The following is a 26,902-nucleotide window of genomic DNA, read 5'->3' as shown; positions in this document are numbered from 1 at the left end:
TCTCAATTATATAGAACATTTGGCTACGAAAGAATGATGTAATATTCCAGAACAAGACAACAGACGTTGTAGATTGTGCGACTCAATCGTTTTTATGTGCTATAGAGTGGTGTGGTAACTAACTCATGTTGTTGATGGTTATGCCAAAGATAACATAAAAGTTGGTTCGTCTTTTATTTTTTTTGTCTTTGTCTTTGTATGTTCCGCTTCAAATGTTAAATTCTTTCTTTCAAAAAAAAAAAAAAAATTCTTAGACACCAATTTAAATAAATATTCTTTCTCAATTTTAAGTTACTATCGAAATGTTTTATTTTTATTATTTAATTTTAAAAGTTATATAATTTTATATATTTATTTAATTATTGTCCGTTTAGCTAATAATTCAGTGGTGGAGTCAATAGTCAATAAATCAATAACTTGATCACGGATTACGAAGTGGAATTTAATAACCAGTATTTCAATTTTCACGCTAATGAAGCAGCGGCTATTGACTATTGAGCTAGCTGGCTGGGCAATGGGCATGGGAGATCCCTTCCCTCTTACATCTCCAAGACTCCAATCACCCCAAGCACGTGACTCACCACCCGTCAGCTCCCCAGCAGGCCACCACCCCTTTCGCTCTCTCTTGACTCAATCTTATTAGTTATTTACTTCTCTGTTCTCTGACTTCTCTCCCAAACCCACCAAAAGCCCATCGCTTTCCATTAATCCAAAATTCCAAATCCGTTATTAACCCATACAAACAATTCTCTCTCTCTCTCTCTCTCTCTCTCTCTCTCTCTCTATACGTTTCCTTGTTTGCATCACATCACACCTTGTTCCTGTCGTTTTCTATAACCACTCTTCACTTGGGCGTCCGCACGCGTGTTTAATGCCTTGGCCGCAAGTCGTCGTTAGAATAATGATTAGCCACTGAAAATCGAATGCCACTGAAGGACAAACCCCGTTTTGCGTTTCAAACCGAATGCTTGGATCTCGTGCCTGGCGGTATAACCTCTCTCTCTCTCTCTCTCTCTCTCTTCTTTGTAATAATCATCATTTATCCCCTTTTGGATTTTAGCGATTCTGTTGGCGGCAATTTTAATTCAGTTACCTTCATAATTTCTTTATCCTCCTTTTCTGCATTGGATGTTTGATCATTGATGCTTTTTTTTTTTTCGTATAATCCTTGATGTGGTTTTGTAATTTTTTATATTCCGTTTTTATTTTTAAGCATGCTTATTAGTGATTTAGATTTTGTATTGAATGAAGTTGAGCCCGCGTTGGGGTTAAGCTTGCTTTAGTTTCAATTGAGGAAAAAAGAAGATATTATTTGCCTTATATATATATATATATATATATGCACTTTGAAATTGTCACTCTTGCTTACTGTCAATTTTGAAACATGACTAGTAGAACATGGAATTTTGACATTGCGTGGTTGTGAAGTTTTGTTTATATTTCTTGATTTTTCTGCTGTTCTTGCAAATCCTGGGTGCTAGCTGCGCCTTTGATGTCCGAGTAATTAGTTTTTATGATTTTTCCCCTCACGAGATGCATGGTAGTGGTGGTGTTATTCTTTTCCCTAACTTTTTGTTTAGATTGCTTGATTACAAAAGAATCATGCAGTATATAAAAGTTATGTCCATAAGATATTTTTTGTAGGCCTTTTTGAATGTAAAGTAAGCTAATCCAAACATACACTAAATCCTAGAAATGCATCAATAAATCATAGAAAATTAAAAATACATTAATGAATGAAGGATGAAATATAAATAGGAGAGGATTTAATATGAAAAATCTTTCCCTTTTGTTATGCCATTTTACCAAATTGTGTGTAGAAATTGTGTTTGGAAAGAAAATTGAAATTGAAAATCTTGAATGAAGCTTATATATAATAAAAACCTGAATGGAGAAACTTTGGTAGAGAATCTTGATATACCAAATAAAGGCAACACACATTTTACCAATTTTGTCGCGGGAGTTTTATATTTTGTTTTCAAAATAATCTAAATAAAAAATGTATGGAATTCCAATATAGATGCATGTGTCTTGGAGTTTCAATTTTACATGATTAATACATAAAATGATACTGTCAGGGTTCAAAACAAGATCTGCAAGGATCAAATGTTACATTTTTGTCACCCACAAGAATGCTATTTGATATAACCATAACCATAGTATAATTCTATCGAAGCCTAGTATTGAAGATAAGTGCTACTTTTTAACCTAGATAATTGAATCTGTTAATGGAAGTGTCTTGGTCCTCTTATACTCATATGATGTCTAAATCTGTTTTGTGAGGATAGATTCTGGCTTCAATATATTTTGTTTCTCTGTGGCATACCCATAGAAAAGACATGATGGGGGTGCCAAACATGCAGACGGGTTTATCCATGACTAACGACTGTTTAATGTTTACTTGTCTTTTGCATGTTTTAGACTCGCGTCATCCCTGTTCTCTATTTCCCCTGAGCTCGTCACTATTGATAAATTCTGTTTTGTATTTGCCTTGTGTGATTACTCTTGGGATCAATTTTAGTGGCTTACCTAGTAGTGTCTGTTGTGACTTGTGGATGTATAGTTCATAGAGAGATTATTGCAAAGGAGGAGCTAGGCTATTTTAAAAAAATTCTCTCTTATTTTTTAAGGTGAAACTTTACCAGCTCATGGTAGGAAATGTTTTGTTTTATTTGGTATTTATCATTTAATGATTTGAAATTTCTTTGATTTGGATGCTATATTGTGATATGGTTTTCTCATCCTAAACTTCCTGACATCTTTTTATTTGGTTGATGCAGGTTGCATGGCCCTCAACTTGAAATGGTTGAGGCTACAAAACAAGTAGGCATTCAATTCAATGATTTGTGGTTTAATAACTTCCTTAAACTTTCGTACATCTTTTATGGGTTAAGAAGTGTGGCAAAATGGTTTTTCATTCCAAGTATATAAGAACATGGAGGAGACACAAGAAGATGCAGGGCAGGCAACGCAAAGGCCATCCAGCATGTCAGCGTGGCCTTCAGATTTTGCTGGAAAATTTGGATCTGTTTCTTTGGGTTCTCAAGAAACCTTAAATGATAGTGACTCACATAGACATTCTAATGAAGATGTCATGTCACCGCATAAAGCATCACAGATTCTCTGGCACACTGGAATGCTTTCAGAACCAATACCAAATGGTTTTTATTCAGTTATTCCGGTGAGGATTGATTCATACTTTACCCTCTCAATGTGGATATATACATTATCTTCTAAAGTTTCTAGTAAATAATAATTTATTATGTTGAATTGTAAATAATAATCATTGCAGAAAAGTGAAATAAATACTTTTAGATAGTAGAGATATATACCAAGGTTGAATTGTAAAAGTGAAATTTTCCCCTGAAGTTTTCTTTTGTGTTTGGCATTTATTCTTTAGAAGAAATATTATTGTGTTAATTTAGTGCTTGCATTTTCTTTACAATTTAAAGAGAGTGTGTGTGTCTATATATATATATATATATTTTTTTTTTTTCTTTCTTGGCATGACACATTTTGATTCATTCATGGTACAAATATTCACGCTTGGGTTATCTCAATTAATATATATACCATATTAAATTCTTAAGTTATTTAGTTGTGGGAGTGAAAGTGAGTCAGGCCATATCATATCATTTGCAATTCAATTAATACCTTAATAAGCTGGGCTTAAGAATCAAGCTCGAGATAAGGATTTGAATTCATTCATCGGGTCAAGCTTAATTATGTTCAACTCAACATTCCATAAGATGGGATTTATACTTTATACATATAAAATAGTATTGACTCAATTTACTTTTGCTAAAGAATTGTAGGCCTCTCATTGTTTTGTCCCTAAAAGTTGTGTGATTTAGATTCAGAATCAGGGACTTATCAATTTGTAATTCCTATGGTTAGATCTCCTTTGAAGGATTTTTTGAAATCTTGGGAGTGTTGCGGTTGGCCTTATGGGCCTTGCATCTTTTCTTATAGCTTGGTCGGTTTGGTGCATCTAGCTTATTTTCAATAGTTTTAATTGATTCCATTTTCGCTTGATTTTATTGGAGGGGATTAATTTTTTGGAATGCTTTTGGTGCTTTCCACATGATTGGTTTGATGGTTTTCCTTTGGCCAATATGATATACAAAGGGGTTCTCATACTTTGTTGCATGTTTTTGTCCTTATAGGACTTGGTCTTGTATTTTTGTGACGATGTCTTATCCTCTTTTGTGCTCTTTTATTCCCTTCTAATAATTTTTTTTCTTTCCGTTATTGATAACTATTTTTTAGTACATATATCATGATTGCTATTGTGAATTTGTAGGAAATGGAAGAGAAGCTAGAAGTGAAAATCGAGAAAAGATTAGCACTGATAGAAATGTTGAGGTTTAATTCTTTCTTAACATAGATAGCAGCAGCAACAGTATATATATCCATTGAAGAATAAGTACAAGTTTAGGCTTACTGAAATAAAAGAGAAGTGTGAGAGTGGAGAAACTGGAAAATGTGGTAGAAATGTTTAGGCTTGCTGCATTTAGAATTACCTATTAATCTGGAACCAACTCTTCTTTAGGTTGCTAGGTCAACACTTATGACTGGTTTTTATATAGTTCACTTGAAACGTGAATAATTAAGAGGCTTACCTTATATTATGCTGAAATTTAGGTTTTTGGAAAAAACACAAGTTGCTAATATTTAACTTCTAACCACTTGACCATAGAGGTTTTGGTACCATGCTAGGAGATAACATGTTATGCGAAGACTTATGAGTGGTTTTAGTTATTTAGTATCTAATAAATGCTTTGCAATAACCTTATGCTAAGTTATGGTTTGCATTATTGTTTTAGTTCACAGGTGGTATGCTTGTTCTCATGCATAGGTAAAATGTTTTCTTCCAACACATTTATTATCATTGATTAATCTGCTACGATGCAGGAGAAAAGACTCAAGAAATATTTCGATGATATTCCTACTTTGGATGAGCTTCAGGCTTTGAGTATAGATGGTTTTAAGGCTGATATCATTCTTGTGGACACAGAGAAAGATAGAAAGTTATCCATGTTGAAGCAACTAATTGTGACATTGGTCAAAGGATTGAACTCAAATCCAGCTGCAACGATTAAGAAGATAGCTGGATTAGTAAGTACTCTCATTGTATCTTCTATCCTAGATTATTGATCATTGTTATCCAGCATTAAGATTCTCTGCTGTATAAAAATGTATTGTACAATGTCAAATACTTTCCAGTATTAGGTTGAAAGAAACATTGTTCATTTCGATGCTGTTATGCATGCTTTCTGCTTTTTCAATAACATCAATTGCCACCTTTCTTGAAATGAACCATTCAATGTTAATTATAAAATACAAGTTTGTTGGCCTGCATTAATGAGATTAGTGTACATTCACTCTCTGGACTTTCTTTTTATTGCCTACATGCATTATTCAGTTTTCCTATGCATAGTAAACGGTGATGTCAATTTGTTTTGACCTTGATTTTTATACAGGTTTCTGATTTTTATAAGCGACCAAATGCAGAAAGTCCCGCAAAAGCTGCACTAGAGGAGCCCTCCCATGTGTTTGAAAATTGTGGTGTCCAGTTGCTGGGGCAGATAAGGCATGGTTCATGCCGTCCTCGAGCTATCTTATTTAAAGTATTAGCAGACACTGTAGGTCTTGAAAGTAGGCTTATGATGGTAAGCTATGTTTTCTTTTCACTGTTGCAGTTGTTCTCTACAATGTCAATATGTCTTGTTTCACCAATTTCCTTATCAGGGTTTCCCAAATGATGGAGCTGCTGAATGTATAGACTCTTACAAGCATATGTCTGTGATGGTTGTATTAAATTCTGTGGAGCTGCTGGTTGATCTCATGCGTTTTCCTGGCCAATTGTTACCACGATCAACCAAGTCAATTTTTATGACACATATATCTGCAGCAGGAGAGAGTGATTCAGCCGAAAATGATTCTTGTGATTCACCATTGGAACCAAACAGTCCTTTGTATGGGGTTTCAGAGAGGTTAGATCCTGAGAAGTTTGCAGCCTATTGTCATTTTTGCCCTTGGCTTAACTGCCCTTTTACTTTCTTTAGTGTTTTGGTTGTCACCTGTTCACTAATTTTAGTTGTAACAATCTTGTCCTATTTTTCATATTCATGCAAGTTCTTATGTTTTGTTCAAGCCTTGGAATAGCCATTGATGCATTTATTAGGTTAGGTTGCTTACATTACATCTTTGGGTGCGACATTTTCTTGGAACCTACTTAACGCTGGATGCTTGTACACTAGGCTGCCCTTTTATGCAATTAAACCCTTTTGTGAGGTTTAGATTGATATGGTACACATGTGGGATTGCACCACATATCCAAGTTAGTGAGGTGAATAAAAGGAATGATACATCACCAAATTTATGCCATGTGTGCAAAACAGCTATCGGCAAAGCTAGTCACATCAGCATCAAACTGACAGAGCGATTTAATTCAACAAATTGAGAACTAAGGATAACATTATTGGACTAAAACTGGTCATCATGAAACTAACAGAACCGGACTTATAATTAAGCCTCCTCAACCCCCCCCCCCCCTCTTTTTGGTTGCAATTTGTGACTAGCTTCTCTATCTGTTATAGTTATAAGTATTGTCAACTGGCGAGTATTGATTTCTTGGTAACTTCTTGTAGTGTTGAAAGGGAAAACTTTCAGTTCCGAAGAAAATTTGAAGGGTCTTCAAATGTGTCAGGCCTCTCCTTGAGAAATTTGATGTTACGATATCCCAGTCTTGAAAGGAAAATGAGGTGATAACTCCATTCCTTATAGAGATGTTCTGTTTGGCTGTTTCACTAATTCATTGTTTTCCTTTCAGTTGAAGGTTTTCTTCTCTTAGTTTCGCTTGTTTCTTTTCCCTGTTCTACTTCAATTTGTTTGATTAGGATAACTTTTTTCTTTTCTTGGTATCATATGTGAACCCTTTTGCCTAGAATATCTCAAAGATGTAGAATACCAACTGTTTATTGTTGAATGGTTTTGTCAATTCTCTCAGTTTGTCTCATAGTGAACCCAACATTGCAACTGCATTTGGTCGGCATAGTAGGAGAAAGGTCATTGCTGAACAGAGGACTGCTAATTCAAGGTTATTCATTATTCTCTATTGTTTAAGATGAATATGAGTATACATGCTAGGTTAAGAAGAAATTATTGATAGTATTTATAACCTTGATTTTGTATACATTGTTTATCATGATGACCTTTTTTCACCTTCTTCTAATAGAACGGGTTACTTTATTAGAGAGGAGAATATACATAGAGGATAAAAATTGTCATATATACAAAAGAAACAACTATGTCCAGTGTCCTAAAGGGATAATAAACTATGTGACAGGATATCAGCTGAGCTTCAAAGGGAAGCCTAGCAATTAGAGTTCCTTCCAAATAAAATCAATAGTTTAAAAGGAATCACCAAAGTTCCTAGAATTCTTTTCCAGCCAAGTACAGCAAAGCACTAAAAACTTGGAATAGCCATAGAAACTTTGCTGCTTAGTGAGTAGAAAATAGAAACTGATATAACCCTGTAGGGTAAACTCATGATTCCTCAAAGATAACCAAGGGGTTGATATAAAGAGATCTCACCATAGGCAAATGCAACAAAAGATGAACTCCAATTAAGGATCTAATAAGATAAACATTTTAAGTTTGATTGCGAGCACTATGAGTATTTTCTTGACTACAGATTGACTGTTGGTATTTGTCAGAATTCTAAGGTATAGGACTGTCAATAGCCTTAAGTACTAGACACTATGCTTAGCTACATGATATTTTTGGCAAGGAACAACCAAGGTTGTGATAGATTTGTTGATGCCCCGAAGTCATCAATGATTAGTCCTTCTGAATGTGTTACTTCTCATATTTTAAAGTTATAAATATTCCTGGTTGGTATGTCTTTATTTATGAAATTAGTTATTCCTCTGCCTGGACCTAATTGTGTTTTCAAAATGATTCCTTACATTACATAATGATATACTTGGTTTGGCCAGGAAAAAAAATTGATAGAGAGTAGAATATGATGATAAATGGAAAAGGGTTATTTCTGAAAGACATCACTATTGCTAGTTTAGGGAAAAGGTTTTATTTGTCTTGAGAAATCTGTGATTTGGAAGTGACTGTACAGTCACTATAATCTTGGTTAGATTATTGAGACTTCTGAATGTCTTTTGACTTCTATGGGATCTGGCACAAAATGACAAGTAGTTTTTTAGAACTAACAAAGTGAAACCAAGAACGCAGTTACATTTTTTTTTGGGATAAAATAATTTTATGAACAGGAAGAGAAGAATATTACAAAGAGAAAAGGAGAAGAGGTCCTCATCACAAAATCATGAACTAACAAAAGAAGACGTCAAAAGTGCAAGTTTTTCTAATCTCTCTGCATACTTAAGGGTGGGAGAGAAACTCCTCTGAAATGATCATACACTTCTATAGCAAGTAGAGGTCAAATGCCTAATCATATCACACACGAAGTTGTCACAAATTCACAATGCCTGCCGTTAAAGATGCAAGGGTTATACTCCATTCAATTTCACCAAGAAATTGCATAGTCTGAATACCGTCACAAAGATTTGGCTTCTGTGCTTCTCCCAAAACTAGCAAAACTAGTCAACAATGACTGGTATGAAGTCATAGGATTCACCCAGCAATTACCATATACTAACTAAAGCATTTATAAAATGTCAGACATAGAACAATGCAATAATAGATGTTGAATTGGTACAAATTTGCAGCACAAATAACATTGCTGCTGTCTGAGTTTTATGAGGAGCAGAGTAGTACTTTTTTATAGTATTGCTGTTGTGACCATATTTCTTTGAAACCAATTATATCTAAGAACCAATTTAATAATAATGTTTTACGATTGCTAATGGATGGAAATGTTATCACAAGCACATCACTTATTGATGGAGCCCTTGGCCACTGTCTTCCCAAAAATCGGTCTGTGCATTATCATTTTGTGAAATTAGTGGCAAACCTATCTATTTGATCTCAAAACTTCATGTGCAAAAATCCCTTATAATTAATAATTTGTTCACTTTTCTGTTTGTGTTGTAAACGTTTATGCTTTCACAGTCCAGAACATCAATCATTTCGAGCACATCGGCGATCCATGCTTAGCGGTGATAGGTTAGGATTTAGAGATTTTGCTGATGACCAGAGCACATTAAGGTTTATTCCTTTTTGTTCCCTTTATATTTTCTTCTACTTTGTGATGGCAGGTCTTTTTTGTTGTTCTTCATTTTTGGCTTCTAAAGTTTCATTATTTACTAAATGAAAAATAGTTGCTTGTTAACCTTTCTAGTTTGTTTCTATCCCAGTTTGTGATATCATGTTTTTCACATTTTTTATTTATATTGTGTATATGAAACAATTTTACGTCAGCATGTACTTCACTTTTGTTGGTTCTGGACTTATGAAGTTACTTTCCTCTATCGAAACATTGTTGGGTATATCATAAGTAGCTTCAGAATTGGTTTCAGTTCAAGTTTTGATGAAGTAATTATGTTGCTTAGTTTGATTTCATTCTAGAAGAGCTGCCATTGTAAACTGATAAAAATAGAGAGAACAGAAAAATGGATAGACATAGATTTCCATCACCAAGTGTCGTGGTGAACTGGTGCTTAGGGATCTATTTCCTTCTCAACTTTTCGTTGGTTAATGTGGGTTGTTACTTGCCATGCATATGTTTATTAAGTTCATTATATGTTGTTTTGCACCTTTATGCAAGTATATTTTTCCTAATTTTTGAATAGATGAATTTGTAAAAATTTTCAGATCCAGCTATAGGTCAGATGGTGCATCATCTTCACAAGCTCGCAGGATACGAAGAAGTGTCAGTGTTACTCCTGAGATTGGTGATGATATCGTAAGGTTGACTATTATTCTATTATGCTTCTCAATTTTGTACATGTTGAGTGTTCCATCCTTGGTGCTGATCAGATTTATTTTGTGTTTTTTTTTTCTTTTAACTTTTTTTAATTTTTATGAATTTGGTTGATTACACGGTTTTCCCCCAGTATGATGGTAGTTTACATTAAAAAATGGCTTTTCAGCCAAAATCTCTCGTGTAAGTGAAATGGCAACTTAATGCACAAATTCTATCTTTAAATGTTTAATTAGAAGTGTTTTTAGAAGCAAAATAAGATAACATATATATGACCCTTACCATGGCTCTGGTTCCTTCATATTTTTAATGATTCATTTTGTTTTCTGTTTTCAATTGTTGAGTGAATTGTCTATTTCCTATATTTTAATATTTATGTTTTACCAGCACATGTTTCATTTATTTTGGACATATGCATGCTCATGGAGATCTTTTATTGTGTTAAAAATGATAGATTTCCTGGCGGCCTGGATCATGTTGTCAGTTAATCATATATAGCAAAACTGAGACCTTACTACCTGATCCTGGATCACATTAGTTGAAAATTAATGGTGACACTATAGCAACCATGTTTATCAAGTATGTAGTTGCTTTTAGATGTCTTTGAATTTAGAAGTTCTAAATCAATCGTAAAAACTTGCTCATGAACCTAGAAAGGCTGTTCAGACCATGTCTCTAGTGGATGTATTATCCAAAGTTACTTACACGCCCAATCACACCCAAGACTAGACATCTAAAGTGTGAAGCTTGCTTATTAGAGTTTTGAGAGAGACAGAGAGAAGTTCAGAAATGTGTAATGTGCATTATGAATGAGTTTAGCACTGAACTGTGCATATATACAAGGATGAATAGCTTGTTGTACAAGCAAGCCTAAGGGGCAGAATAGTTCTTTCCATCTTAAGTTAGTTTTGAAAGCTGTTAAGTAGTTACAGCTGTTCCATCCTAGTTGGCTCAGCAGTTACAACTAATACTAATAGCCTCTACTTTATTTTCTATCGACTTTACTATCACTTCACTATCGTGTCAGGAGAACTTGGAATCAACAATTAGAGTAAGAACCAACTCAGTAATGGATGACATGAGCCATGTGAGGAGAGTTCGATCCTTCTCTTCACAGAGTTCATACTCGCTGGATGAGGCGCAAAATGATAGACAAGACTGAGGAGGCGATTGCAGTTGGTCGCTGCAAGAATTTGATGGCACCAAAGAACAAAGCACCAATCATCAAGATTGAGTAACATGTTCGGGATAGGGCACAAATGTGGAAGAGGAGGAACCACCAAAGATGATGAGTTTTCTGGAGGTGGAGACAAAGGGGAGGATCCATCCTTTAGCTCTTATAATTTCTGGACACCATAATAGTTAAGATGACAGAATTTAGAGTAACAGAGAGTAGTTCAGAAATGTGTAATCTGTATTATGACCAAGTTTAACACTGAACTGTGCTTATATACAACTATACAAGGATTAATACTTTAATAGCTTGCTGTACAATCTATCCTAAGGGGTCAAATAGTCCTTTATATCTTAAGTTAGTCATGAAAACTGTTAGGTATTCGGAGCTGTCCTTTCCTAGTGGACTCAGCAGTTACAACTAATAGCCTCTACTCTATTCTCCATAGGCTTCACTATCACTAAGCTAACTTACTCTATTATTGCAAGACCAAACATCTACTAATAACCCAATATAGTGTTTGCATGCACTTATGAGGGATGGTTGTCCAAGAACTTACTAAGGCTCTTTAGGTCTTATGTCTAATATAGATGAGACACTAATAGAATTATATGAAGTCTTTAGGACTTTGATTTTTCCTTAGTATCTCTATCTCTATCTAGATCATATCTTTCATCAAAGTGGGACTTTAAGGGGGCTGAAGGCAATAGAGAAAGGAAGGATTTAGGCTGGGCAGGGCCTGAGGAGAGTGGTGGCTCTCTAATGCTACATTGTTATCTACTTTTAAGTATTTTGCTCTTCCATTATAATATATCAGAGACTGGAGAGTATCACCCTGATATCTTCAGCTCCTCTATTTCTTATCCGTGCACTCTTCTACTCTTTCTTCTACTCTACCTTTCATAATTCTATATCCATTCTTACACATTCTGTTATTATTCTGTTGTCACTGCCTAGTCCTAGTATTTGTGGTACCTAGCTTACAGACTTCTAATAAGATGATTAATATAAGGAGGGGAAACAATTTAAGAGAGGAAAGCTTTACCTTGCTCGAAACAGAAGCAAGATGCTAACTTTATCCCATAAGGAGTTCTTGTCCGAATGCTTGCCATTATAAATGTGAGTATTGAGCTCCAATCAAATACCCAAATAATGGCATGGTCAAACAGATAGTACACTTCCTCAAAGATCAAGTTTCTGTCATTCTCCCCAAACCAACAATGTTAGTCAACAAGAACTGGGCCAAAGCTTTCTGCCACACTCAGCACACACACTAAGGATACCAGCCAATGTAACCCAAAGAAAATCACCATAGAACAACAAAAAACAAGGTGTGGAATTGATTTGTAAGCTGTTTTAATACTGTGATAACACAGGATCTGATTTTTGTAGGGCTGTACGGGCAATGAATGAAGCACTTAAGCAAACTCGTCGTCTAAGAGAACATGGGGATCATAGTTCTTTGTCCAATTCTCTGAATGATAGAACTAGTGGTCCAGATCTTCAGAGAAATGTATGTCCGCAAATTTTCCCCTAACAATGGAGTATGCTATCTTTTTAATCTTCTTTCTCTGTCTATGCATCTTTCAGCATCTCCTGTGCAACAGAGCTAAGATTTTATTGCATAATTAAAAGTATAAGAGAGCAATATGCTATTGCAATAATGATCTTTTTTATATAAAGAAAAAAACATTACATATATTTATTTGTTCATGAATATATTACAAATGATTTAAATTACAATATCTGCAAATTTCATCATTTTATAAAGATTACATCACATTATCCTCTATCTACTCTTTTCTTTCTTACAAAAGAATTACTTTTGATTTAAAATAAATATATATAATAATCACTCTTTTTAAATGAACATTTGGATTAGCCTCTACATGTGTTCTTTCTTGATCTTTCCGAGTTTTTCATGTGATTCTAGCTCTATTATATATCATGTAGCAGAGTACTTAGGCAGATATACCTTTAATATGGCAGAATGCTAGAATTTTAAAGAGAGCTGGTGTTTATATGTGACTTTGGCCTAATATATGGACTAGCTTCTACGTGTTCCATCCTTGTGATTCTTTTAATAGAAAAAGAAGAGGAAAGGGTGTATCATTCCTTTCAGTTTAACTAGCTTCCAATATCTTCACGTCATTCCCTCTCCATTATCACAGCTGTCAAATTTCCATGGTCGTGGTGACAGTTCTCAGAAAGCAATGTCATTACCGTCTTCACCGCATGATTATAGAGGACAAGCGCCTGAGAGAGGTGGGCCATCTGGATATGGAGTGAATGCTAAACTGGAGTTGACTTGGAATAAAGTTCTCGAATCACAAATGTTCAACAATAAACCTCTGTTACCATTTGAAGAATGGAATATTGACTTCTCGGAATTAACCGTTGGAACTCGTGTTGGGATTGGTATGTTTTGCTTCTTATTTATTAGATTATTAAAGTTATACTATCTATAATTTTCATGGTGTTATTCAGTATCGTTCTCATGGTATATGCTACAGATTGTTTACAAGGGTTAGTCATGGTGGTTTTTTGAATTGATTATGAATCACTTGGCTTTTATTAATTTTTGACTTTGTTTTCCCACCACATATTTGTGCTTGGTTGTGACAGATCTAGACTGCTCTGGAGCAAATTTGTCATAGCAGATTGAAAAATTCCCTAGTTTATTTCAACCTGACAACTATTCATTCTTAGGAAGGAAAAGAATTGAAGTTTTGGAATTAATGCAAAAAACGAAATAGAAATAGGAGCCTCAGCATTTGAGAAATAAAAAGTAAAATTAGAAATTTGGATATCCTGTTATAATTATGAACACACTATTTTAGCTAATTTCAATTTGTTACTAACTCACAATATGATACAATTGACGATTGTATGCAAAGTTTGGGAAAAGGCTGCAAAGCATCCCAAATCCGGTGCAAAGCATCCCGGTGTATACAAGGTTCGGGGAAGGGCTGCACACACACCCAAAGGGTAAAATGTTGGCAAACTTAACCTAATACAAGTCACGGCTTGAATCTATGACCTTGGGTCAAATGGAAACAACTTAGTTGTTCCAAGACTCCCCTTCCCATAAAAACTGCACCATATTTGACAAATTTAGTTGGATTTATTCTCTGTATCCTTCTTTCCCAGGGTTCTTTGGCGAGGTTTTCCGTGGCATGTGGAACGGCACAAATGTTGCAATCAAGGTTTTTCTTGAGCAAGATTTAACTGCTGAAAATATGGAAGATTTCTGCAATGAGATAAGCATTCTCAGGTATTTTGTGTTGTTTTTCTGTTCCTCGGCAATTCTGGTACTTTGAGAGTATTTGCTGACGCCTCATCTCTCCTTTTTGTATGTGATTTTGTTTTCCTCTAGCCGGCTGCGACATCCTAACGGTACTCTCAAACATCCAAACTAGTTGTTTTTACAGTTATGGTCTCTCACTAACTGGTCCTGCACTTTTTTTTGGGGGGTATATAGATGGTATTTGATACAAGACAAACTAAATCCTTAAAAAAAAAAATTATGATGACGAAGACTGGAGTAATCATTTTATCAAATTCTTCACCGCTCAATTATAAGGACAATGTTGTTCATATAGTTGTAAATTCTTTAGGTAGTCTGTTTTTGTTTGGAATCTGCTAATATTTATCAGGTGATTAAATTTTATGCAGTTATTCTGTTTCTTGGTGCATGCACAAAGCCTCCACGTTTGTCAATGGTTACGGAATATATGGAGGTGGGATCTTTGTATTTCTTGCTTCATATGAGTGATCAAAAGAAGAAGCTTAACTGGAAGAAAAGGCTAAAGATGTTGCGTGGCATATGCCGGTAAGTATTCTGTTTCTGCATCTTTCAATATCTCTTCTCCATCATAACGCCTTAGTTTTCTACGAAGCTATATGGTTTGTATTGTCCGTTCATGTTGATGTGAGTATGTGATACATCTTCTTGCTTCTGTCTTTCAAACTCTTTTCTTCAATACAGTTTATGATAGTAAAGTGTAATAAATCATTTAAGCAAACTCACATACTGGGCCAAAACTTATTTACTTATTTTCAATTGTTGACTGGACAGACTGGACTTGTATCTGGTTCCATTAAAACCCGCAATATTTGTAAGACTAGACTTAGGAAGATAACATCTGTTCAATCAACAAATTGGAAAAGTGAGATGAACCCTACTTTAGTAAGCATAAGACAAATGGAAAGATTTACTTTGGAAGTTTTTGTCAGATCAGGATAAATGGAATTTACCACTATCGGAAAGACAGGAACTTTGAGCATCACAAGACAAGAAATTTTCAAGTGCAGTACGACCTCGATTGTCCCGATTAAATGCATTTGCACACAATTTTTATTATACCGTTCTTGTGCTATTTCATTTTTTGAAACAAACAGCAAAATAAAAGTTTCAATATACAGTCTTTCTTTCGCCTTCCCCACTTTCCTTCCATAGGATGTGACGTAATGTGCCAACAAAAGGATTGTAACTGTCATTTTCGTTGAAATATCAATATTTGTGAGATTTCTTTTGATATGTTAATGCTGAAAAGAACACCTTGGCGGCATACAGGGGCTTGATGCACATCCATCGTATGAAGATTATTCACCGTGATGTAAAAAGTGCAAATTGTCTTGTAGACAAGCATTGGACAGTGAAAATCTGTGATTTTGGACTCTCAAGAATAGTGACAGAGACTCCCATGAGAGATTCTTCGTCAGCCGGAACTCCAGAGTGGATGGCTCCTGAACTCATTCGAAATGAACCATTCACTGAAAAATGTGACATCTTTAGTCTTGGGGTGATAATGTGGGAGCTCTGCACCTTGAGTAGGCCATGGGAAGGTGTACCGCCAGAGAGGGTATGTTGACAGATTTATTCTTTTTCATGATCTTCTATCTGTCATGCTGCTTCATTGAATTTTTCTTTATTGATTCATCAAACTCTTAAGAATTTTTTTTATTGACTTCTATTTTTTTCTCATTCTTCTGATTAGGTTGTTTATGCTGTAGCTCACGAGGGTTCCAGATTGGAACTTCCTGAAGGCCCAATGGGCAGGCTGATATCAGGTGTCTAAAAGTGCAAAACATTAATGATTTGTTTTATTTCTCAATTTTTTTTTCGAGAGAGCGAGAGCAAGCGAGAAAAGGGGGGTGGGGGTGGTGTTTCACTACCACTGCACTTATCACTTTTAGGATATCTCATATCTTTGATCAGTGTAAAAAGATGTACCAAAAAGTGACAATGACGGTGCTGGATAAAAAGAAATGGATGAAATATATGTTAATGGCATTATTTTGATTCCATCGATTAACTCGGTATTTCCTTGTGTTCTTTCTTGCGTGCAGATTGTTGGGCAGAACCGCATGAGCGACCAAGTTGCGAGGAGATCCTCTCTCGTTTGGTAGACATTGAGTACTCAATGTCTTGACGCATTGCTTCATGTCTTGTACATACTACATAGTGAACTTGGGTAGAGTTATTACATAGGCTAACGTTGTCGTCGTCTTAATGAATTTTGTTCTGTTTTTCTCTCGAGGGTGGGGAAACATGTAATTTGCATCGGTCAGTTCATTCCCGGATTCCCTACCTTAACTTTCTTTTTGTGTTTTTTCAACCAAATCTGTTAAGCGGGGGTAATAAAGAAAGTTGCGTTCTATCCTATTCTCGCCTCGTCTTTACGACAAATAAGAAAAAAATATTTCTGGTCCAGGTCTAAAAGGAGAGATTCTATAATCTTTTACGGATTATGTAACTTTGAGAAGTAATAATACCATTCGGTTTTTTCACAAGTAATTTTTGTGTGTGTTGTATGTTTACATAAATTTTAAAAAAGGAATAGCATTATCAAAATAGGAGTAACAATTCTATTTTGGTAATAAGGTATATGAATTAAGAAATTGTGAGAAATACTATTTTTTCTATTTAACAAATACATTCAAAATCTGAATTTGCAAATATACTACAATATTTTGATGTGAATAGTGGAAATTTTCAAAAGCTAACACTTATGGACCTTCAGAAAGTGGTGGATTGAATCAATATTATTTTTAGGTGGATTCTATAGTGTAGAAAGAAAGAATTTTCTAGTGTATATATATTTGTTGTCAATAGAAAAAGCTACCAAGTGTCCAAAGAGAAAAATTTAAAGACATTATCTTGATAAGTTGCTAAATTTTTTCTATTTTTTATTCTTTGATGTACGTGAAATAATAAATATTTATTTAATTAGTAGTTATAAAAATAATATTAGACTTTTATTTGAAATTTTTTTTGTTTTTTTAAAATTTTATTTATTTTCGGTCAGACCATATTTATAAATAAAAATTGAAAATACAGACCTAAATTTTATAAATTACAAGACTTATAAAAAAAATTCATTAACTTTTTATATGTATTAAAGCATGTATTAAGTATGGTGCAGGAAGAAAAAAAAGTCTTTCCAAAATGTTCACAAAAAATACATAAAAAAATTCTATAGTAATTAGATAATTTTTTGGAATAATAATTAACAAAATTTATTTTAAAATACTACTTAAATTAAATAATTATTTAAAATAACTGTTAAAATTTATTAGAAATATCAAAAGAGTAATCATTTAGTTAAAAAATTTGAGAAAGTAATATATATTTAGAAAAACAATATGATTAAGGTTTAAAAGGTTAAAAAATTTTCATAAATAATATTTCTAGTAAATAATATAAAATTTGTGATATACGTAAATATAATTTTTAATTAATATATGTGATTTGAATATTAATTTAAATTTAAATTATCTATTTTATAATATTAAACAGTATTTTATATTGTATTTTGATTTTTAAGTTGATAAATGAATAATTAATTATTTTTAATTTATTATGTGTTAATTTTTAATTGTGAGATGAATTTGATTATTTCACATATCAAGTATTGAATCTTAATACGGACAACACCAAATCTCAAAGCACAAGATACTTTTTTTTTTTTCTCTTACTACCTTAAAGAGTAGTGAACTCAAGAGAGGGAAAATAACTTGCACCATCTATTTATTAGTAATATATTAAAAGAAAGTTAAAGAAAACTTTCATATTCATTCTTAGCCTCTTAGAAAGCTACATTTAGCTCTCTTTTAATATATTACTAATAGATAAATGGTGCAAGGTTCACTACTAAGAGAAAAAAAAGTGTGTTGTGAATTTAAAATTTTGTATTGTCGGTATTAAAATCTGATTAGGTTTAACACTTGATATGTAAAATAATCAAATTTATCTCATAATTAAAAATTAGTACATAATAAATTAAAAATAATTAATTATTAATTTATCAACTTAAAAATCAAAATACGGTATAAAATACAGTTTAATATTATAAAGTAGATAAATTTAAATTTAAATTTAAATTAGTATTCAAATCGCACATATTAATTAAGAATTATATTGACGTATATTACAAATTTTATATTGTTTACTATAATTATTATTTATGAAAATGTTTTAACCTTTTAAACCGTAATCATTATTATTTTTTAAAATATATATTACTTTCTCAAATTTTTAACCAAATTATTACCCTTTTGATATTTCTAATAAATTTTGACAGTTATTTCAAATAATTATTTAATTTAATTAGTATTTTAATATAATTTTTGTTAATTATTATTCTAAAAAATGTGTTTAATTACCATGAAATTTTTTATGTATTTTTTGTGAAAAAATACTAATATATTAGGTCTATTTTTAATTTTTATTTATAAATGTGGTCTGACCAAAATAAATGAAATTCACAAAAACAAAAACAAAAAACAAATAAAAGTCTAACATCATTTTTATAATCACTAATTAAATAAATATTTACTACATTTAGTTACTAAATCCCTTCACGTGTCTTAAGGAATAGCAAAAAAAAATAAAAAAAAAAATTTCGCAACTTATTAAAACAATGACAGATATTATCTTTTAAGTTTTTTCTTTTTAAACACTTAATAGTTTTTTCTATTGACAATAAATATATATAGGTATAAAAGATTCTCTCTTTCTACACCATAGAATTCACTTTTATTTTTTGCCTTATGTTCTTACTCGTTCAGATTTGTTAGACAAAATGAAAAAGGCTCTTGCACTCAATGAGTCAATGATATCAAAATCCGTTTTGTACTTGAAAAAGAAGACCTTGATTCAAATTTCCTTTTCTCAATGTCTACTAGCATTTGACCGGTGCAACAACACAAGACTACAGAATTTATTTTCACCACAAAAATTATTTATTTTAGATAATATTTTTAACTTTTCATTATATCAAAATGTCGTACATAGGTATAATTTCAAAATCTGAGTTCGTTCAAAATCTGAGTTCGTTCGATGTTAATAAAATATTCTATTGTACTAAAGATTTTCAATGTTAGTCTAAATATATATTAAGCACAAAATAAAAGAAGTTTGATGTATTATAGAATAATATTTTTTGTTCATAAAAATAAAACTAAATTACACTTAAGATTTAAATTATATTTTCTTTCGTTAATTAGAACTATATTCCTCTTTATTTTTTCTTTTTAAAACACTAAGACCGAATTCGTTCACATTACTTAACCATAACATTACGAAATTTTAATTAGAACAGTTAAAATGGATTGGGTCCATTAGGATTGGCTCATTTAGAGTTGTTTAAGGTGCTTGATCAAACAGTTGGTCTACGAAATAAATGAATTGACTTATTTACTCGTTTAATTTTTTTTATTTTTTTCTTATTCTTTTTTCCTATTTTTGTTAATTTCTTAACAATTTTTTTCTTAGCAATCTAATTCAGATATCTTTACTTCTAATAAAAAACAACTCAAATTCCAATCTTATCTATTAAAAGGCAAAAAAATTATTCGAACATTAATATTTTAGATTTTTAGTCCGTAATATAATTTTTTTTATTTAAATAAAAAATTACCAATTCAGACAAAAGAAAAATAAAAACTAAACTCGTTAGCCCGTTTTGTTCATTAAACTTTTTTTAAATGGTCCAAACTCTCATCTTAGAAGTCTATACATATTTGTACATAATTGTTACACCTAACATCATTCTCTAGTTTAATCGAATCTTTGATGGCACGACCCAAAAAAAGAGGGAAAAAATTGGATTTTTGATGGGGAACCAAAATGTGAATATCCATAGATCACTCAAAGATAATAAATATAAGTCTTAAGGAACTGTTATTATTATTAACACTAATATGTTCTTCATAGGCATGGACGTATGGACTCTATTTGAGCAAAGAAAAAATATGTTTTCAAGAGTTTGATTAACAAACTATGCGCTTGTTAAATTTGTTAAAGAAGCACTTTGTTTGTTGGTGATTCAAAAGTTACTATTATTATCTACTTAACAAATGTTCTAGAAAATATTTATTAATTAATTCCTTATTTAGACCATGTTAAAATCAATATCAATTTTATCTTGAAAAATGAAAATCTTTACCTTTTTTATACATATATAAAACTAATCCCATGTAACTTTTATGGACATCTAAGTTTTTCATAATATTAATCTACTACTGCTACTACTACAACTACCAAAAATAATAATAATGAAAAAAAACTATAACAACTAAATGTTATATGACTTTCCAAAATTCCAAATGCAACAGATACTGCACTATTGTCGTTTGCTTCTTATCAAAGTTTGTGCTTCAAAATTACTCACAATTTAATATGGGAGGTTTGAAGTTTTTTATATTTTTGACTTTGAAGACTTTAAATTTCAATGTTAAATAGCAAAGATCTTTGTACCTGTGTGTCATGTAGTTGTCCTACAAAAAAGGCAATGCATGAAATACCATTCATTGGTTATGAAAAGATATATTAAACTATTCTTCCACCTTAGCCTATAACAACAATAAAGAAGTCTTGTGGTCTACAAATTCAACCCAATAGAATACATAATTCAATTACAATTTTAGTCTTTATTATTTTATCTTATCTTATCTTTAGTTGTTCACTTGTTCTTATCTTATCTTTATTTGCTTTTATCTTTCTTAGACTAATGCTTTATATATATATATATATATATATATATATATATATATATAGTTTTACCTTCATACTTCAATTCAATTCAATCAAGAAATATAAAGTATAATATTCTTCCTCTCTCTTTTCTTATTCTTTCACAATTTTATCAAGATGAAGAGATTGTTGTCTACAGTAACAATCTGGCTTAGATACTTTGAGATGCAGGTAATAAGGTCTTTAACATGATTTGTTGAAAACAATTAGCACTTTAGTAAAATACTCATTCAAATAGGAGACAGTATTCTAAACCTCAAGCTAAAAAATACCAAACATAAAATAACATACAAGTTCTAGAAAGAATTCAAATAACTCAATGATATATTATTTGCTAAGAGATCAATCACATTCCTCCGTTACTATAGCCCATTTCTTATATTTTGCTAATAAATTTCTTACAGCTTAATTTATATTGACCCCAAGATGTTTGTCAGAAATGATGAAGTTTAGCTTTAACTTTAAAATATTACAAAAATTATCCACAAACATTGAAAATAGGCATACGTAACCATTCTTTATACCAAACAAATTGCCAAAAAATCACCATACCTAAAGACTTGAAATCATTTTTGTCAATAAAGTAAAGATCACAAAGATGAACCCAAAGAATATAGATATCAAAGTAATACAAATATAAATGCACTAGTAAATATGAGAATAAAAGAGAATAATTGATATAAAGTTTTTATATAAGGCCACCAAAGTTTCATCCATTTAACTATACAAAACTCATGTAGTTATTCTCATCAAATTGAAAAAAAAATGATATTATATGAGTGCACCAAATAGCAGTGACTCCATGGATGTTTTATCAGTATTGCCAAAAAATAATGATTTCGACTTCAAATTATAAAGAAAGATTAAATGGATTATGTTACGGACTCACAAGTCCAGCCCAAGTAGTCGCCGAGTCGGGGCACTGCTCCGGCCTAAACCTCCAGCAAAGGGGTCCAACGTGTCGGTCCCCAACATCCGACCCAAGGCCCGACCGACCTACCACCTAAAGCACGCTATCGCTCGGGTCGGTGTCCACGGGGCGGAGCCCGGCATCCCGATCCGAACTACGGGATGACCTGCCCACATAGAATGCGACAGCTCACAGCTCCTCCACCAATGGGCTAGACCATCACTAGGCCCACCCAACATAGTATATAAGGGGAGAGGACAGCTCTCCCCCCGAGGTACGTCACTCTTTACCTAATTCGGCTATCCTCTGGTATGGACTCTGACTTGATCGTCAGAGTGTCCTTGCAGGTGGCCACCCCCCAACGTTCCGTTCAAACCATGACCTCGCTAGCACCCTCCGACCCTCGTTCCACGTCAGCGCGGGGTCTTACCCTCTCTCCTACTCATCACCACCTGACTACCCGAGAATATCAGGTAACGAACATTGGCGCCGTCTGTGGGGACCCGGCGCAGACATGGAGCGACCCATCACTTCGGAGGAGCTCCGTGAAAGAGGCGGGGCTCGTTTGAGCAGGGCGAGTTCGACAGCCCGCGCTGCCAAACAGCCGAGATCCTCCGTTCAACCAACCAACAAATGTACACCAAGACCCCCGAAAGACGCCCCTTCGGGGGGACGGGGCCGACAGCGCCAATATCATGCAAGAGCTCAGGCATAGAGTACAAAATCTTGAACGGGAGCTGGCGGCGAGGGGCTAATCTCGCGAAGACGCCAGCCACTCGCACGGCGGCGTCAGCCGCTCCCACGCCCACACCTGCTCCCCTTCCCGAGCACACGACAGCCAAGGGAGAAGTCTAGCAAGGCACGAAGAGGCGCACACGCAAGCGACTTCCAGGCCTACTCGAAGCAAGTCGGAAAGCCGCTGGGGATCTCAGAAGGGGGAGGCCAGGAGACAACAAGATCCCATTATCATGGGAGCCACCCCTTTTCACCCCTCAATCCTCAAGGTTTGGCTCCCGAGAAACTTCGACAAACCGACGGACATGAGGTATGATGGGACCAAGGACCCCCAGGAGCATGTCACAGCCTTTGAAGCAAGGATGAACTTGGAAGGGGTAGGCGACGCGGTCAGATGCCGGGCATTCCCCGTGACACTGGCCGGACCAGCGATCCGATGGTTCAACGCCCTCCCACAGGGGTCCGTCACAACTTTCGCAGACATATCCCAGAGCTTTCTAGCTCGGTTCACGATGCGCATAGCCAAGGCAAAGCACCCAATCAACTTATTGGGGGTTACCCAAAAACCTGGGGGGCCGACTAGAAAGTTCCTAGATAGGTTCAACGACGAGTGTTTGGAGATCGACGGCCTCACGGACTTAGTCGCTAGCTTATGCCTAACAAATGGCCTGCTAAACGAAGACTTTAGGAAGCACCTCACAACCAAGCCTGTATGGACCATGCAGGAAATCCAAAGCGTAGCCAAAGAATACATCAATGATGAAGAGGTCAGTCAGGTTGTAGCAGCCAATAAACGGCAGCTCCCTAACCCGCCAGCCCGACAGGCCCCTCAAGTCGACAGGTACAAAGAAGCTCCCAGGGACGGCACCCTAAACAAGTTACCCAAGCATCCACGGGTAGGAAGGTTCACGAACTACACGCCACTTACGGCGCCTATAGTAGAAATCTACCAACAAATTGCACACAAGGGAATCCTATCCAGACCTAGACCATTGAAAGAGAGAACGGGAGGCAACAAAAGCCTTTACTGTGATTACCACAAGGGATTTGGTCACAAAACACAAGACTGCTTCGACCTCAAAGATGCCTTGGAACAGGCCATCAGAGAGGGAAAGCTGAGCAAATTCTCCCGGCTCATCAGGGAACCGAGGAGGCGGGAAAGGGAACGCTCCGAGGAAGACCGGAGCCGAACTGTTAAGCCAAGACAAGAACCCACATGGGATGCCAGTAACCCCCCAACTTTTGTGGTCAACATTGTGGTCGGGCGCGACAGCCCCCCTAAATCCAAGTCGGCAGCGAAAAGGGACACCCGCATACTCTCCATCTCGACAGATGGTCCCGCCGCCAACAAAAGGCATCCCACAATATCTTTTGGCTCAGAAGATAAATGGTTCAATGACCTCCCCGAAAACCCCCCCATGGTAGTTACCGCAATGGTCGGGACAGGACTGGTTAGGCGCATCCTCATCGACACGGGAGCCGATTCTAATATCCTATTTAGAAACGTATTCGACGCCATGGGGCTCAAGGAATCCGACCTCAAAAATCACCAGCATGGAGTCATGGGACTAGGAGATAACTACATCAAACCCGACGGGACGATCTCCCTCCCAATCAGCCTAGGAACCGGTGACACCAGGAAATCGGTTATGACAGACTTCGTAGTCCTCAGAGACTCCACTGCCTATAACATCATCCTAGGGAGAAAAACTATCAATAAATTCTCAGCTGTAATATGCACCAAGTTCCTAACAATGAAGTTCATAACGGACAAGGGAACAGTTGGTTCCATAAGGGGAGACCTAGAGACGGCAGTTGCCTGCGACAACGCAAGTCTCTCCTTAAGGAAAGAATCTAAGAGGGTAGCTGGCGTATTCCTAGCAGATTTGGACGTCAGGATAGAGGACAAGCCAAGACATGAACCAGAAGGGGACATGAAAAAGTTCCAAATAGGAAAATCAGCAGATCAGTTTACCTTCATAAACAGGAACCTACCCCATGAACTCAAGGGCCCCTCATAGAGATCGTAAGGGCAAACGGTGACCTCTTCGCATGGACCCCATCAGACATGCCGGGATTGGATCCCGAGGTCATGTCCCACCGGCTAGCCATAAAGCCCGAGGCCAAACCGGTAGCCCAGCGGCAAAGAAAGATGTTGCAAGAAAGGGCTGAAGAAGTTGCCAAACAAACAGCAGAATTGCTAGAAGCAGGGTTCATCAAGGAACTCGAGTACTCGACATGGCTGTCCAATGTTGTCCTAGTTAAAAAAGCCAGTGGAAAATGGAGGATGTGCGTCGATTACTCTGACCTGAACAAAGCATGTCCAAAAGACTCCTTTTCCCTCCCCAACATTGACACCTTGGTTGACTCGGCGGCAGGATATCATTTCCTCAGCTTCATGGATGCCTATTCCGGCTATAACCAAATCCCGATGCACCGACCTGATGAGGACAAAACGGCATTCATAACACCAGGGGAAACCTATTGCTACAAAATAATGCCTTTCAGACTGAAGAATGCAGGGGCCACCTACCAAAGACTGATGAGCAAAGTCTTCCACGACCTCACCGGCAAATCGATAGAGGTGTATATCGACGACATCCTGGTAAAAATAGCAGAGCTAAATAAACTAATAGACGACCTCCAGGCTGTCTTCAAGGCACTAAGGAAATTCAACATGAGGCTTAACCCGCTTAAATGCGCATTCGCCATGGAAGCAGGGAAATTCCTGGGGTTCATGATAACACAAAGAGGGGTAGAACCAACCCGGACAAATGCAAAGCCATCCTCAAAATGACAAGCCCTGGGTGCATCAAAGATGTGCAACGACTCACCGAAAAGCTCACGGCTCTGTCTCGATTTCTCGGAGCATCGGCAGAAAGGGCCATCCCATTCTTCAACCTAATGAAGAAAGGAATCACCTTTGAGTGGACCCCGACATACGAAGAAGCGTTCAGCCATTTCAAGAAGATACTCTCGGAACCTCCCGTACTCAGCAAGCCTAGAGAAGGGGAGCCCCTATACTTGTACTTGGTCGTGACTGCGCAAGCGATGGTGGCAGTCCTAGTCCAAGAAGAGGACAAAACTCAGCGCCCAATGTACTTCATCAGCAAAATACTCCAAGGGGCAGAGATGAGGTACACCAAGTTGGAAAAGCTGGCCTACGCCCTACTGATCTCATCTAGAAGGCTAAAGCAATACTTTTAAGGGCATATAATCATTCTAAGAACCGACCAAGCCATCCGACAAGTCCTCCGAAAACCCGACCTGGCGGGAAGAATGATGGCATGGGCAATAGAACTGTCCCAATATGATTTGCAATATGAGCCAAGACAGGCAATCAAAGCCCAAGCCATGGCAGACTTCCTCGTAGAAGTCACAGGAGAGACTCCCGACACACCGAACACACGGTGGAAACTCCACGTTGACGGAGCATCTAACCAAGCGTTCGGAGGAGCCGGAATCATCCTCGAAAACTCGGCAGGAGTAGCCTACGAGCAATCCGTCAAGTTCGACTTCCAGGTCTTCAATAACCAGGCCGAGTATGAAGCCCTGATAGGGAGACTGATACTAGCCAAAGAAGTCGGAGCATCAAGGGTGGAAGTCAGTAGCGACTCCCAAGTCGTCACCTCCCAGGTAAATGGCAGCTACCAAGCCAGGGACGTGCTACTACAAAAATACCTGGAAAAGGTAAAAGAGCTATGCAAAAGCTTCGAAGAAGTCATAATCCAGCACGTCCCCAGAGAAAGAAATGCCCGAGCCGACCTCCTTTGTAAGCTAGCAAGCACCAAACCCGGCATAGGGAACAGATCCCTAATCCAAGGGCTAGCAACGGAACTTGCAATCGTCATGTGCACAACCCAGGTGCCGAACCCCCCCTCATGGATAGATCCTATCTCCCGATATCTGGAGCATGCAAAAACACCCCCAGATGAGAAGGAAGCACAAGCTGTCAAGAGGGAAGCTCCCAAATATACAATTATACAGGGGTAGTTGTACAAACAAGGGCTCCACCAGCCCCTACTCAAATGTCTGCACCCCGACCAGATGGACTACGTCCTAAAAAAAGTCCACGAAGGGTGCTGTAGTCACCACATCGGGGGAAGATCTTTAGCAAGAAAGATCATCCGAGCAGGATATTAC

General features: G+C 35.9%; 2 protein-coding genes across 8 annotated transcripts; both read left to right on the top strand.

The window, feature by feature from the left end:
* Positions 1–432: 432 nt before the first annotated feature.
* On the top strand, positions 433–16,875 carry LOC107630024 (serine/threonine-protein kinase CTR1). Of its 7 annotated transcripts, XM_016333018.3 has the most exons (18): positions 472–987; positions 2,781–2,823; positions 2,925–3,181; positions 4,915–5,118; positions 5,484–5,672; positions 5,752–5,996; positions 6,654–6,767; positions 7,013–7,102; positions 9,091–9,186; positions 9,793–9,888; positions 12,468–12,588; positions 13,247–13,493; positions 14,226–14,349; positions 14,452–14,471; positions 14,751–14,907; positions 15,652–15,940; positions 16,076–16,148; positions 16,428–16,875. In XM_016333018.3, the coding sequence occupies exons 3-18, from the start codon at positions 2,936–2,938 to the stop codon at positions 16,508–16,510; spliced, it is 2,394 nt and encodes a 797-aa protein (XP_016188504.1). In that variant the 5' UTR covers positions 472–987; positions 2,781–2,823; positions 2,925–2,935; the 3' UTR covers positions 16,511–16,875. The 7 variants fall into 7 exon arrangements, with proteins under 7 accessions (XP_088364828.1, XP_020974139.1, XP_016188506.1 ...); XM_088508702.1 differs by having other exon boundaries at positions 433–987; positions 2,781–3,181; XM_088508704.1 differs by lacking the exon at positions 7,013–7,102 and having other exon boundaries at positions 487–987.
* Positions 16,876–22,992: 6,117 nt separating this feature from the next.
* On the top strand, positions 22,993–24,780 carry LOC107632743 (uncharacterized). Its single transcript, XM_016336403.1, has one exon. It carries the CDS (start codon positions 22,993–22,995, stop codon positions 24,778–24,780), a length of 1,788 nt encoding a protein of 595 aa, XP_016191889.1.
* The last annotated feature ends 2,122 nt before the right edge of the window (positions 24,781–26,902 follow it).

The sequence above is a fragment of the Arachis ipaensis genome, chromosome B3, assembly GCF_059453495.1.
Source record: "Arachis ipaensis isolate K30076 ecotype BB chromosome B3, ASM5945349v1, whole genome shotgun sequence".
Classification (NCBI taxonomy): domain Eukaryota; kingdom Viridiplantae; phylum Streptophyta; class Magnoliopsida; order Fabales; family Fabaceae; genus Arachis; species Arachis ipaensis.
The sequence above is the reverse complement of the archived record's forward strand: the minus strand, read 5'-3'. Positions and strand labels throughout refer to the sequence as shown.